The sequence below is a fragment of the Pseudophryne corroboree genome, chromosome 1, assembly GCF_028390025.1.
Source record: "Pseudophryne corroboree isolate aPseCor3 chromosome 1, aPseCor3.hap2, whole genome shotgun sequence".
NCBI classification, from domain to species: Eukaryota; Metazoa; Chordata; class Amphibia; order Anura; family Myobatrachidae; genus Pseudophryne; species Pseudophryne corroboree.
Window position 1 is genome coordinate 638,387,913 of NC_086444.1, and position 16,347 is coordinate 638,404,259.

At 41.9% G+C, this 16,347-nt stretch overlaps 1 protein-coding gene across 1 annotated transcript in view; it reads left to right on the forward strand.

Annotated features, from left to right (window-relative positions):
* Positions 1-1,395: 1,395 nt before the first annotated feature.
* TRABD2A (TraB domain containing 2A) overlaps positions 1,396-16,347 on the forward strand; it is a 186,612-nt gene continuing 171,660 nt past the window's right edge. The window contains exon 1 of the mRNA XM_063925336.1: positions 1,396-1,855. Within this exon, the coding sequence (XP_063781406.1) occupies positions 1,748-1,855 (108 nt within the window). The 5' untranslated portion in view covers positions 1,396-1,747. The remainder of the gene's footprint in view (positions 1,856-16,347) is intronic.

Consider the following 16,347-nt stretch of genomic DNA (forward strand, 5'->3'; position numbering starts at 1 on the left):
TTGCTAAAACTACTTTAAATGATAGTGGAGGTAATGCCCAAAGCAGCCAATCAGATTGCAGCGATAATTTATCTAGTTGTTGCTAGAAATTGATAGCTGGAATACTATGGATTGGTTACTATGGGCAACAACGTCACTATCCCTTTTTAAAGGTTTTCATTAATCTACCTCAAAATTTGTACACACACATACTATATACAAAACTTTACATAATACAAATGTCAGCCAACTGTTTGATCTCAGTGATGGTGCTGAAAGTTGTTACTTCATTGTTTATGAACCTGCTACTTCAATCAAGGAGCTATGAAGTGATCTATGTGGTGTGGCTATTATTGGATGATGTACTCAATGACCTATACAGAGGAGCCCTATTAATCCCATCATTTACCAGCAATGATTTCCTGCACTTCTTTTGATAGGACACTTTGTAATCAATAAGAAAAGGCTCTTATATTGATCCTTATATTGATCAAAAGGACAGAGTTTATGAAGAAACACAAAACATAACTAAAATGAGATGTAGTTTTCTATTTATTTCATCCCCTGTAAAGTAATAATTTATTGTATAATATGTGCTGATGAAGGAACATATGAATACATCAGTTAGATAATTAAAATGATGTGACTGATTGTAATTCATATATCTGATTTTACATTTATATATCTATCCTCCTCCTGGTTGTAGTGTGTTTTTCTGAAGACGGGGGCACGACCCCCGAAACGTTTAATAAAAGCACTGGTCGTTGTCTTCACCATTTATCCAGTCTCTGAGTGCCGTCTGATTTCTGAGCATATATATATATATATATATATATATATATATATATATATATATATGTTATTCAAACATATGTATTGAATTTATTTATTTATTTTTAAATCAGTGTTAAAGGTAAATTGTAACAGCAACAGAAAATAAATAGTAGTATTTAAGATCTGAAAGTGAACACAATACCCATTACACAGTAAAAAAGAAATCCTATTTATACAGTATAATAATAATTGTAAGGTACTGTACTTTATATTGTACTACTGTCTACCTAATCATAGGATAACTAGAATATCTGTAACATGTCCTACAGCTACACAGCTATGTGAGAGTACTGATCAGTGTGTGTGATCCTTTACCTGTAGCTAAAGGCTAGTTAGCACAGTCTCTAAGAAGGACATACAGTACTGTAGGTTTATGCACAGGGGATTACAGATTCCTGGGTTCCTGCTATACAGCAGCATAGGACAAATAACCCCACATCACAAGCATGGACACACAGACCATTGGGGGGAGGAGAAGCACTCTAGAGGAGGGGACATTGTATGAAAGCAAATGCAACAGAGGGGAGGAATAGAAGTCCTTGGCACCTCCCATAACTTTCTATTTCACGCTGGGTTTGTGAATGTCCTTCCCCACACTTCTCTAATATCAGGCAGGATGGCCGAAAGTGACGTGTGAGCAGATTACTATAATCATTACAGAATAAACAAATCTGTCTAGAGGCTGTAAATAAACCAGCATGGCACAGTGGGCAAAGTCTTCTCAGCCTGACTGCACTGTCTTATTCACACAGGGGACCAAAGACGTTACCTCTCATCCACTCTGAGTGCTGAATTGTTTTTATTTATTTATTTTTCACCAGTTATATTTCCCTGTTTATTTATTTATTTTTACACTTTTTCATTGAGCACTGGACATCAGTGATAGAAAGTTGTAGCTGGCGTTTATCATTTGGCATTTTGGAGCATTGAAGCTATGATGGTAATCATTTGGAATGTATTTCTACAAGCGTTTTTGCTGGCACTGGTCAAAGCAAATCACAGGAGCTCCAAAGACACTGCAAACTGCAAGCTCAACAAGAAAGTAAGTGTGAAACCTGCAGCAGCACTCGCTCAGTGCACCAGTGTGCTGTCTCAGGCTGCATGTATAGGCATTGTTACAGCCACCTCTCAGTCATTCTGTCTCACTGCCACTTACCACGTTTCTGACTATTTTAGAATATTGCATAATAGCATTGAGCATAATAGCTCAATACAATGTAATGATATGTATGCTAGATGGAACCAAGTTTGGCTTATGCACTTATGTGGTGGTGGCTATATAGAAATTTTAACTGTATGATTAAACGAGAAAGAGAGAGCTACAAGTTCTCTCTCTCTCTCTCTCTCTCTCTCTCTCTCTCTCTCTCTCTCTCTCTCTGCCTGTGATGCAAGTATATTTATTCTGTACAGTTATTGGTATGACATAACTTAAGCAACTTTGTGTGCAGTGTAGTTCCACTTGAAATAATGGCCCTCATTCCGAGTTGTTCGCTCGCAAGGCGAATGTAGCAGAGTTACACACGCTAAGCCGCCGCCTACTGGGAGTGAATCTTAGCTTCTTAAAATTGCGACCGACGTACGCGCAATATTGCGATTACAAACGAGTTAGCAGTTTCAGAGTAGCTCCAGACTTACTCTGCCTGTGCGATCATTTCAGTGCTTGTCGTTCCTGGTTGACGTCACAAACACACCCAGCGTTCGCCCAGGCACTCCCACCGTTTCCCCGGCCACTCCTGCGTTTTTTCCGGAAACGGTAGCGTTTTCAGCCACACGCCCCTGAAACGCCGTGTATCCGCCCAGTAACACCCATTTCCTGTCAATCACATTACGATCGCCGGAGCGAAGAAAAAGCCGTGAGTAAAAATACTTTCTTCATAGTAAAGTTACTTGGCGCAGTCGCAGTGCGAACATTGCGCATGCGTACTAAGCGGATTTTCACTGCGATGCGATGAAAAATACCGAGCGAACAACTCGGAATGAGGGCCAATATATGTAGTGTTGGAATACTTACTTTCATTTGCCCTCCCTCCTTCCATGTGCATATGGTAAACTCTCATTCTATAGGGATCTCAAAACCATAAGTTTTAATTCTTTTGATTCATTCAAAATCATACTTATTATCATACAGCTCTTGTTCTAAAACTTCTCCCCTGCTAATCTTGTAATGCTTTTGTAGAGAGGTTCTTTACTATAAATTGTACCCAGGTCCCATCTAAAGTGTACATTACAGGTGAGAAGATGTGATTTTCCACATAAATGCAGCATTATAGAAATATGTATTTAAATGATCTGAAATGGAAATAAGGCAACATGGAAATGATACACCTCTGAAAAACATGGTCCCTTCATAGCTCTAGTGTATTACTCTTTATGTTTCCAAAGCATCCCAGTACACACCAAATGTAAATCTTCCAGATATTTTATGTTGTTTATTTAGTTTCAAAAATATCTTTACATGTCTAGTTTTAGGATCACGGTGCCTATGTATTAATAATTATGACGGCAGCGGTCTATATTTTCATAAAAATATCCCCTCTATGTACTAAGTCAAGTACCAAGTGAAACTTGCAGGGACAGCGGCCACAGTAACTGCTGTCTCTGAATTACATCCTTGGCATATTAGAGAAGTCTTTAGACTCCTCCAGGGGAATATGACACTGCGCATGCGCACACTGGGAGCAGACTGGAGGCTGCGGGAGAGGGATCTATGAGATGGCAGTTTATGCCATTTGAGGATGGCATAAACCAGCTGGCCCAAACTCTGAAAAGCTGTAGTTTTATGAAAAATTGCCTTGATAAACAGGCCCACAAAGGGCAAAATTATGTACAAATACATTTTTGATAATTCAGTATTAAAATAGATTTGTTTTTTTCTGCTAGGCTATTCCTTGAACAGTGAAGATGCACAATATAATACTGATACTGTTAAACGTTGTAGTGAAAAGCTAAAAATTGCACAATCCTATAGGCTGGCTTAAACTCACAGAAGTTTGGCTGACCATTCTGTTATGTGACCTGCCAAATGAAATGGTTCTGTAACAATTTCATGTAGGCGGCCAAATTAGTCAGAAATTGGAGTCTATGGGTATTCCGGATGATAGATCGACAATGAATTGGTCGACAGTTAATAGGCTGACACCATATGGTTGACATGCATTCGGTCGACAGGTTCAAAGGGTCGACATGACAATGATCGACACATAAAGGGCCAACACATATTTTCTGGGGTTTTCACATGCTTTCCCAACATTTGCTTGTATTACTATCCACGTGGACATCTATTGGGAATAGTAGCCTGCCAAAATGTGGTGAGCGAAGCGAGCTCACAGGGTATATTTGTACTGATGGTGGTCACAAGACATGGAGTATACAAGATTTGGCCTAAAAACACAAAAAACTTGTGTCGACCATTTTTCTGTCCATTGTCATGTCAACCTTTTCACTCTTTCAACCTTTTGTACCTGTCGACCTTAACCACTGTTGACCTTTTATCTGTCGACCTTTTGTATCTGTCAACCTTTTGTACCTGTTGACCTAATGCATGTTGACCATATGGTGTCGACCTATTGACTGTCTACCAAGACATTGTAGATCTGTTCTACCACACCCCTATTTGTGAATCAGAGATAAGTCAAATCTGGAGTGAAAACAGAGAAATAACAGGTTATTCCAGTGGTAATCTATTTTACCATAACAAGCACACAGGAGCATAATGCATACTTGAGCGTCGTCACCAGTCAGCTCCAGCAGAGTATTCGCAAACAGCCAATCACAAGCGATTCACTACTGCCAGAGAAAGACATTATCTTCATCCACTATTTGCACCTGCCCCATACCAAGCAGAAATAATACGTCTAAGGTGTACATGTGTTTGTGTCACATATTCCAAAATTTGGCAAGCAAACCCATACAATACTGAGCCAATGTTAGAATACCCCCATCCAGCCCATTCAGCATAAACATACATAAGTAATAATAATAACAACACATATGTGTGTCACTGTTCTGAGCATGCGTAGAGTGAAATCTCACAATTTATGCTATGCACATTATCACTATGCTCACTCTGCATGAGGCCCAGGTTCTTTGTCACCTATCAACTCATTGAGGGAGATGTCTCAAACCTTGTAGAGAGAGAAATTGAAGATAGATGAAGTGCTAACCAATCAGGTCCTGTTATTTTTCAAACATAGACTGTAAAATGGCAATTAGAAATGAATGGCTGGTACTTTATCCCTCTCCACTTAATCTCTTTCCAATGTTTGATTCATCTCCCCCATTGTGTTTATGGAGCACCGGCATTATCCCCTTATGTAAATCACATCAATATTTCCTAGCACTTTATAAGTAAAAAGTAATTACAATAATTATAACCAATGGCAATCAATTGTACATTAGTTCCATTGGTCAACTTGCAGTAAATTGCTGTAGGCTAATCAATAATTTGGGACTATAGGGTAAAGCACAGACACAGTGGCTCACGCTGTCTAACTGTTTTGACTGGATCAGTATGATTTACCTATGGATGGGATGCCGGTGGTCAGTATACCGACAGTGGCATCCCATCCATTATAATCCCGACAGCCCCCATTAAGGTCCTAACCCTTCTCTTCCCCCTACCCTAACCCTCCCTTGTGGGTGCCTAACCCTAACCCTCCCCGGTGGTGCCTAATCCTAACCCTCACTGCTTGGTGTCTTAGCCTAACCCTCCCTTCCCTGCTGCCTAAACCTAACCCTCCCTGCTTGATGCCTAACCCTACCCTCCCCTTCTATGTGCCTAACCCTCCCTCCCTGGTCCCTAACCCTCTGGGCGCTGCTCCCCAAGCCTAACCCCCCCCCCCTTCTGCAGTCTAAACCTAACACCCCTTCCGCCCCATGGCAGGACAGCAGCGCGTCCCGCTGTGAGGACGATCGGGATGGCGGCTGTCGATAATCTGACGCCGGGCATCCCCAGCGGCGTCGGTATCTTGATGCCGGAAATGCGTCCTCCTTCGAGATCCTGGCAACGGTCTATTGACCGCCGGGATCCCGTATGTCGGTAAGCTTACTGCTTCCCGTTTTGATCCCTGATGATGTGTTTTGCATGCTAGATCTGTGTTCAACATTCAGTCATGCAGTGCAGTGGAACGCGCTTGAGGTAGTTTCTGCTGGGTGAATGGAGGAGGTACTGGTAGATGACACAGAATGTGGGAACTGTATCTCGTTGGTTGATATTCTGGTATCCCGAGGGTCATGTTTATTCTTCTTATTGTTGCCTTTCTTCCAGAATGTCTACTTGTTGCACTTTTATGTTATACTTCATGAAAGTATCAATTGGGTGTTATTCTTTCAGCCCACAAGTGCCACCAGCTATTTGTGGTGTCACACCAATCATTTCAATATTAAAGCAAAAAGTAAGTTACAAATGAGATGTTTGTTGATGTTTTAAGTAACACAAAACAAGAAAGATGCTGTATTTATCAAAGCAAAAGAGAAACGTCTTTGAAATCACCGTTATTTCTTTGCAGTTGTTGGTATGAATAGTTCCATAATAATTAAAGGTAAGACCTTGTTGGACTGTGATTATTCTGTGCGTGTCACTAGTATCCTCTAATTTAGATTCATTAAAGAGGATATATGAAGTAATGAACTTCTGACACAATTAGGCTGTTTTGGTCACACCGATTTGGCTTACAGAGCATCAGAGCGTTGCTGGGCCATTGGATAGTTTAGGAACTCAGCCAAAAGACTATTTTAAGATTTTGAATTCTTTAAGTATTCATTGTGCACCATTTTTCTGTGTATAACAGAGAGTTATAATGATAGATTTAAATTGAAATAAAACCAATTTATGAAAATAGTAACTACATACCTCCATGTGGGAGACACCAACCTGAAAAGGTGCCCAAACTCTATTCGATACTGAAGCCAGTGTTTTCCAATTGGACTAAAACCTCTATTGATTTGGTTGTAAGATGACTGTTGTGCTGCCCTTGTCCAATATATGATCATCTCACAGGGTGCAATGACCTCAAAGGTGACTGTTTGTGTGTGGCCAGTTTGAGCAATGCTCCTGTGGCTCAGTGAATGGGCTAAGCGGCAGGATCACCATATGTGTGGCCATCAGGGTGGCTTCCATTGTTTTGCATATGTACAAAGTCCTGGCTATACAATCTTTGAGTTCTGCTTTTGCTTTGCCATTTTGGAGCATGCCATAACACACAGAATTTTGCAGCATGGATAGGATGACTACAGTGAATGTATTCTGCTGTGCAGTGTGGTCTGGATAAGACAGGGTACACTAAATATTCAATTCTGACTTTGGAGGCATATATTGCTACTACCAGCGCAGTTTATGAATTAGTTAAATTAGAGCATGCGGGATGGACTCACAAAAGTATAGCACAATACTGTAAGCTACAGTGAATGGTTTCCTGAGTAACCAGGGATGTTTCTTTTGTTAGGGCCATATTTATCTATTTGGTGGGAAATACCCCGAAAACCAGACATTTTTCTGTGACACCCCCTCCCCCCCCCCCCCCCCACACACACACACGCAAAAGCAAAGTATCTTCCAGATGTAACATGGAGGGACTGCTGCAGATATCTCTGTAAATCAGCCACATAAGTGTCTATGGGTGGCTGCCTGTAGGCTTTATTACGCAGAGGTTACTAGGCGTGGGATCCAGAGGTCAGCAGACTATGCATGCACAGTAGCATGCCGGGGGACCAAAATCACTTGACTTTTAAACAATGCCGGGATGAGCTCCTATCGAAGCCACTGTCCCTGCATGTGCATTTTGGTAATTTTGGGCAATCTTTAATTTAATTGAATTCTAATTAAACCTAATAATAATTATGCCCCTTAGTTTAATGTTAATCTGTTTAGAACATGGTTGCAAAAAAAGTACTAGTGCTAGGAAGTTCTTCCTATTGCTTCCCAGCATCAGTCCGGAGAGCTGAAGGTGACATGTTTATGCAAGGGCAACATGATGGCACAGTGGTTAGCTTTGCTGTCTCACTGTAATGTGGTCATGTGTTTGATTCCAACCAGGGACCTATATGTGTGGAGTTTATCAATAAATCATTTGTATAAACTGTGCTGCATAACTACAGGTGGGTTATGTTCTTATATATAGCATTGAGTCTTACTCTTCCTATATTAGTCTCACTCTCTTACGTGCTCCACAAGAGATCGGAAACTAAATACCATAGGCCCTTTAATACCCCTTTCACACCGCCAATGCCAGATCCCACCCGGGAATTGGAAACGGGTCCTTCCCGGGTGGGACCCGGCATTGGACCCTGACAGGCGGCTTCCCGACCCGGCAATATGCTGGGCCAGTTGCCATAGCGGCGGGGGGCGGAGGCGGTGCTGGGAGATGAGCTCATCTCTGCGCCACCTCTCCCCTATGTAATGAATGGGTCCCGGGTCGCATCGACCCAGCAACCCATTAACACTGCCACTGACCCGGTATTCAACCCAGGAATATTCCCGGGTTGAATTACGGGGTCAGAGGATCTGGGATTTCGACCATGGTGCTTTCACACCGCTCACCGACCTGTGTCATTGCCAGGTCGATACCGGGTTATTTGTGCGGTGTGAAAGGGGTAGAACAGATGTCTGCTGAGCCCTAGCAGTATGTAGAGTATATAACAGTGTATAAATGGGTCTTATGTATATACCACGTGGCGGCATTAACTCAAACAAGCAATTGGTATAAACCATAAATGAATTGGTATTATGGTATTTGTAAACTGTGAGTAGAAGTGCTTAAGAATGCTGTTAATGAGATCTCGTGGGCTGAGATAAAGTTATGTGAAGCGTGTGGGGCTTTTGTTTGCTTTGTGTCTTGCTCTTTATTAGGAATTGTTTATTTTACCCCAGCTCTCATCCTTCTGCCAAGCACTTAATTCACTGCAACCTGAGCCTTCTCTGCTGCAGCCAATGATCAGAGGAGGACACAGCCTCCAGACCTAACCATTACTGCTTCATTAGCTCCCTTTATTCTATCTCCTGTTCCCATTATCACTATTCCCATTTGCATTTTAACTAACTGAGATTCGGACTGTTTGCTCTACCTTTCTTATACAAATCACACAATTAAGGTTAGAGATCCTTCTTTAACATGCAGCAATTTTCACGTAGTATCTCAGTCGTGATAGTTTATATGGGAATCTGTATGGTACATAGTTAGTGTGATGCATACAAATGCTGGATACTTCCACTATAGCTACTTTTGTTACCTTTCCTTGCAGTCTCTCTGTCTTTGCTCAAACTATCACCTGTCTCCTTGCACTATGTGTAATGTTTCATATTTTCTTTTATGGACACTTTTGGTCCTTACCCCATCTACGGTAGTCTGTGAGTCTATCCATCATTATTTCACAACCTCAGCCATCTGATTGCTGTCACTGTTATATATGGTGTCTAGCGATGTGTATCAAAACGGCACTTTACATATAAATTATAATAATAAGTATGGTGAATGTGCCTTGAACCAATATAAAATGAGGGATTCTTGATTAAAGCATGAGCAGTAATCCCTGTTAAATTCATAAAGAACTAAAAATAGACCAGGGGCTAAATGTTATAGCCTGAGAGATAACTGGAGGTGCTGGGCAGGCTGGTTTTACCTTGTAAATGATTGCCGCTTTAAAAATACGGACAGACTCGCACAAAGTCCCGCACATCCGGCAAGTTATTGGCTATTACATTTAGTCCCAAGTGGTGTTCTATCTATTATATGTTGTATAATGTAAGAGAGTATGAATCTTAATATATCTTAATTGGTTCAAGCGGGTTTCCCCATGGTGAAAACAGCACAGGGTGGAGCTTTGCACACCTATTTATGTAGAACATTTAATAGAAAGTCAAATAAATAGTGGGAAGTTCTCATTTATAAAGTAACCATCTTATGTGATGAGGTGATCAGTTCGTACTCAGGCATACCCTCCACTCATTGGGGTAAATGTATTAAGGTGAAAGTTTTTTTAGAACTGGTGATGTTGCTTATAGCAACCAATCAGATTCTACTTAACATTTATCTAGCTGATTCTAGAAGATAATAGATGGAATCTGATTGGTGGGCAACTAAAACTCCCATCTTGGTAAATTTACCCCATTGTATTCTCAAGGCCATGTTGCGTGGCAATATTGAAAGTGGACAAGGCTTGGAAATTGGGTGGATATTTAGACAATTGATCATTCCAGTGCCAGGGATACTATTATTGGAATTGCTGAAGAAGAACCTATGCAGTTCTACTAGAATTCTATTTAAAAAGAAATACGTAGACTATAGTTTTCATTTAAATACAGAAAATGTTAAATATGCAGTCAAAAGGTAGAAAACATTATTTCTATAATGAACTAGTTAATTAACAGAGAAAAATAATGTAGCAATGGGGTCGATTCAATTCAGCGACAGTTGAATAGCGACAAGTGATACCAATTGTCAGGAATTCTTCTCCCACCCCTGGGGGATGAGGAGGAAACCCGACAAAAGTGCTGCCGTGTGGCCGGCGCGAGGCTGATTCTGTCGGGAATCAGCATCGCTGTGGGGAGTTAAGTCGGAGAATGCCCGATCTCCCGACAATTCAACCTGTTAAGTCTGCGAAAACGGGCCTTCGCCGACTTAACTTGAGCTGAATTGATTAGCGACGGGAGCTAACTCCCGGCGCTATTCAACTGTCGCTGAATTGAATCGACCCCATTGTGTTTTAAAATGACCGTCCCATAGTATATCTGGTAAAGTTATACTGTGTAAGGGCTTGTATTTTTTAAGTGCTGCTTGGATTTGTAAGTGTGAGTTGTAAACAGCAAAAAAGAGCTGGAAGCCGAGTGAAAAGGAGGTGCAGTGAGCTGGAACAACTGCAACTGCTAAGTGGAGTATAGGTGCTGCAGGAGAGAGTACTACGGCTGCATAAAAGTCAAGGACCAAGAACCGCACAAAGATAGATAAGTATAAGCCAGCTTAATTATTGTATAAGTGAGATTGCTTGTCTTCTACTTTTTATTTTTGCTGCTTTTTCTTTGAGAGTAACAGGGAGTTAGACCTTACAAACAATATGGGAGGGGCTGTGATTGGGGACCTCACTCAGTGCATGTCGTGCAAGATGTATGCACACCTGGAGCTACCGGCCCAGTGTGATTACATCTGCACGAGGTGTGTGCGAACGGTTGCCCTGGAAGCCCAGGTAACTGATCTAGAGCAAACCGTTACGCGACTGAGGGAGATTGACAATCTCGAGCGTAGTTTAGACAGAACGGTGGAGGAGTTGCGGGAGGGGTCACTGGTAGAAGAGGATGATGATCAGGTAGCCAGTTGTGTCACAGTTAGAAGGAAGAAAAAGAGGGGGAGGCTCGACATCTCCGAACTATCAAACCCGAACAAATTTGCCCGATTGGACGAGGAATCGGAGGATGATAGTGAAGAAATGACGGTGCCGGAGGAGACTGCTCCCTCTAGCATCCAGAGGAGCGGTCCCTCTGGCGCGGTTGGGATAAAAGATAGTGAGGTACCTAGTCAGATGGTGGTTGTAGGGGATTCTATCATCAGGAAGGCAGATATGGCAATCTGCTACCGGGACCGTGATCGCCGTACAGTCTGTTGTCTCCCGGGTGCTCGGGTACGGCACATCGCGGACCGGGTAGATAGATTGTTGGGAGGGGCTGGGAAAGACCCGGCGGTCTTGGTGCACGTGGGCACCAATGACAAAGTTAGCGTAAGGTGGGATGTCCTTAAGAAAGACTATAGGGACTTAGGAAAGAAACTGAAGACAAGGACATCTAAGGTAATATTCTCGGAATTATTACCCATGCCACGCGCTAGTCCAGGGAGGCAGAGGGAGATTAGGGAGGTAAATGTGTGGCTTAGGGATTGGTGCAGGAAAGAGGGGTTTGTGTTCCTGGAACACTGGGCGGACTTCTCAGTCAGGCGCCATCTCTTTTGTCGTGACGGATTGCACCTGACTGAGGAGGGGGCAGCGGTGCTGAGGGGAAGGATGGTTAGAAGGTTGGAGGAGATTTTAAACTAGGAGCCTGGGGGGAGGGTTTAGCTAGAAACTACGGGTCATGCAGTGAGAATAGTGGGGATGGCGGTAGTAAACGAAATGGGGGAGAAGTTGGGGGGAGGGTAAGAGCAGGCGGTAAGGTTACTAACATGGGTACTAAATGAGATTTTACCAAAGCACTAACCAATGACGATTATAGGTCATCATTGCTACATAAGGTGAAAGATGTCCCTAACGCAAGGGAAAATACTTATCTTAGTTGTATGTATGTAAACGCCAGCAGCATTACTGGTGAAAAGGGTGAACTAGAAATACTTGCAACAAGCAAACAGTATGATATTATAGGCATTACTGAAACTTGGTGGGATGAATCTCATGATTGGACAGTCAATCTAGAGGGCTATACACTGTTTAGGAGAGACAGACTAAAAAAAAAGGGTGGAGGGGTGTGTCTTTACGTAAAGCCATTTTTAAAACCTGATATACGGGAAGATATTCAGGAGGGGACTGTAGACACTGTCGAGACATTATGGGTAGAAATTGCATGCGGGGAAAAAGGAATAAAAAAGTTAGTATTGGGTGTATGCTATAGGCCGCCTGGTATCAACGCATCTGATGAGGAATTGTTACTAAAGCAAATTGAAAGAGCAGCAGGAGTAGGAGACATAGTAGTGATGGGAGATTTTAACTATCCCGAGATAAACTGGAAAAACGATTCATGTGATACTGCTAGGGGCAATATGTTTTTAAACACACTTAATGATAACTACTTAGTCCAACTAATTGAGGAACCAACTAGGTACAATGCAATCTTAGACCTGGTATTAACAAACAATGGGGATTTGGTAGCAGGTATTATAGTAGGGGAACCCATAGGAAACAGCGACCACAATATGGTCACATTCAATATCAGTTTCCATAAACAGCCCTATACTGGCTCAACTAGGACTCTAAACTTTAGCAAAGCAAATTTTGAAAAGATAAGGGTATTTTTCAGGGATATTAAATGGGAAGGTTTGTTTTTAGGAAAAAATACTACGGAGAAATGGGAGGTACTAAAATTCCTGCTAGCTAAAAATACACTCAAATTTATTCCTATGAGCAGCAAAAAAAGGAATAAAAATCATAAACCGATGTGGCTTAACAAAAAGATTAAGGAATTTATGGGCAAGAAAAGGCGAGCATTTAAAAAATACAAATCTGACGGGGAAGCAGAGTCATTTTTAGCACTATAAGGAATGTAACAAAATTTGCAAAAAGGAAATAAGAGCGGCTAAAGTAGAAACTGAAAAACTAGTAGCAAAGGATAGCAAAGCGAATCCCAAAAAATTCTTTAAATACATTAATAGCAAGAGATTAAAGAAGGAGAGTATAGGCCCTTTAAAAGACAAGTTGGGAGTCTTAAGCAAAAATGATAATGACATAGCGGACACACTAAATTAGTTTTTTTCAACAGTATTCACTAGAGAGGACCCAATTCAGGGACTGACACACAATCTCAATAATGAGAATATCCCACTGATAGGTACTTATTTAAGGGAGGAAGTAGTCTGTGACCGATTAAAACATTTAAAGATTAATTAATCACCAGGGCCCGATGGTATTCACCCAAGGGTTCTAATGGAGCTTCACTCTGAACTGGCAAAACCGCTATCTTTGACCTTTAAGGATTCAGTTATATCAGGTATGGTTCCCAAAGACTGGCGTATAGCGGAAGTAGTGCCTATATTCAAAAAGGGAAGTAAAGCTGAACCAGGTAATTATAGACAAGTTAGTCTTACATCTATAGTGGGGAAAGTATTGGAAGGTATTCTAAGAGATAGTATTCAGAAGTTCCTTGAAGTCAATAAGGTCATTAAAAGGAATCAACATGGGTTTATGAAGGACAGATCCTGTCAAACCAACTTACTTGGCTTTCATGAAACAGTAAGCGCAAACCTAGATCAGGGTAAAGATATGGATGTAATCTTTTTAGACTTTGCCAAAGCGTTCGATACTGTACCACACATGATACTAATCTACAAGCTACAAGAATCAGGGCTAGGAAGCACAATATGCACTTGGGTCAAAAACTGGTTAGATAATAGGGAGCAGCGCGTTGTGGTTAATGGATCTTTTTCAACTTGGACTGAAGTGCTAAGTGGTATGTCGCAAGGCTCAGTATTAGGACCGCTGTTGTTCAATATTTTCATTAACGACCTAACAGAAGGTCTAGAGAGCATGGTGTCAATTTTTGCAGATGATACCAAATTGTGTAAGGCTATAAATACAGAGGAGGATGCCGAGTTTCTTCAGAACGACTTAGTTAAATTAGAAGCATGGGCAGCCAAATGGAGAATGCGCTTCAACACAGACAAGTGTAAGGTAATGCACTGTGGTAACAAGAACAAAAATTACGCCTACCTACTAAATGGGGTAAAATTAGGGGATTCTGTACTGGAAAAGGACTTAGGTGTCCTCATAGATAGCAAGCTAAGCAGTAGTACCCAAAGTAGGACTGCAGCAAAGAAGGCTAATAAGATATTAGCATGCATAAAACGGGGTATTGATGCTAGGGACGAGAGTATTATACTCCCGTTATATAAATCACTAGTGAGGCCACACCTTGAATACTGTGTACAATTCTGGGCACCGTACTACAAAAAGGATATCCTGGAGCTAGAAAAGGTACAGAGGAGGGCGACCAAACTAATTAAGGGCATGGAGTCGATGGAATATAAGGAAAGGCTTGAAAGACTAGGCATATTTACATTGGAAAAGCGGGGCCTAAGAGGGGATATGATCAACATCTACAAATATATAAGGGGACAATACACAGAGCTTGCGCGGGAACCTGTTTTTGGTTAGATCAACACAGAGGACTCGTGGACACTCGCTCAGGTTAGAGGAAAGGAGATTCCGCACAGTACGGCGTAAAGGCTTTTTCACGGTAAGGACAATACATGTTTGGAATTCCCTGCCCGAGGGAGTTGTAATGGCGGAATCTTTCAACACCTTTAATAATGGGTTAGATAAATTCCTAATGGATAAGGATATCCAGGGGTATGGTGCATAGTCATGCATTATAGTTACTATAAATAGGGATAAAATGCAACGGCTGACAGCAGCATCAGTCAGAAATTTTAGTCAAATCATCATGCATAGGAGACCACAAATAGGTTGAACTCGATGGACAATTGTCTTTTTTCAACCTCAGATACTATGTTACTATGTTACTCTTTGGGAACATCAGGGAGACTCACGGATTTTCATGTAGTCCCCCAGGCCCCCAGTAGAGTTGGTGGGTCTGCTGTTTCTGTGAGATTTGCGTTGTATTAGCCTCACCTCCTCCCCATACATCTTATGCCTCAGTAGAGGTGGGACCTAATGATCACCTGGATCTCCTCCCGGGGAGGAGATACATAAAGTAAGCAAGTATAAAAACATATAAAATAGTATTAGTGTAAAGATCATGTAGATGAATATACAAATGGTTAAATCACAGAAACTGAAGTTACAGAACATGTACACGTTAGCATATTGTTTGACCTCAGAGAAGTTTAACCAAACCCATGAGATTTTCTGTTGTACGTGGCATACCAGTCGCATATTATTTACACCTGGCGTGTGAGTAAACAGTCTGTGTACAGTAGATTGAGACCAGATGTAAATACGGATTAGTCAATACTATGGAACATGAATAGGGTTTCATTCTAATAAGATATTACTAACATAAAACTGTCATCTAGGGCCTGATTCAGACATAGACACAGTGTTGATGGCAGATTCAAGCGGACAATAATTCAAGTTTTCACAGTTGCAACTCATACTTGCCTACCTGACCCTCTCCATGAGGGAGAACATGCTCTGTTCCTGGACTTTCCTGGTAATGTATGATTGCCATCACCTGTGGTGAGCTAGTTAATTGATAAGAAAGGTGTTTCACCACAGGTGATGGCAATCATACATTACCAGGAAAGTCCAGGAACAGAGCTTTTTCTCCCTCATGGAGAGGGTCAGGTAGGCAAGTATGTTGCAACTGCGTCTTTTTCTGCAGTGTGACTGCGCCTTTAAGTTTATACTAATGCTGCAGCTGATGGAATTTGTACAGAGGCACCCACCAGCTGCAATGCTGATCTGCTGCTTTGCTCCTGCTGCATTACTGACCCGAACTATGTCCTAGGATGCAGTATCAGACCATCTCCGACACCATCAGCTACCTGCGTGACCCATGGGGTCGCACAAGCCGGCTGCCGCATTTGCTACACAGAGACCAGGAAATATCTCTCCTCTGACAGAGATCCGGGACTCTTCCCTTCTCCGCAACGGCAGCAACACCCTCCCCACCCCCAAATGGCATCAGACTGTTAATCACTGCCATCCCTGCATCATAAAGCATGAAGTACAGGACAGGGAGCACCTCTAACCACAGCTGAACCAGGCCCATTGCACCAGCCCTATGGAGGCACAAAATGCCCATCTTAATATGGCTGCCAAAATTATTCCAAAAAAGCCACAGTCACTGACCTTGACACACCTGTGTCTGACTAGCCAGCCCCCGGT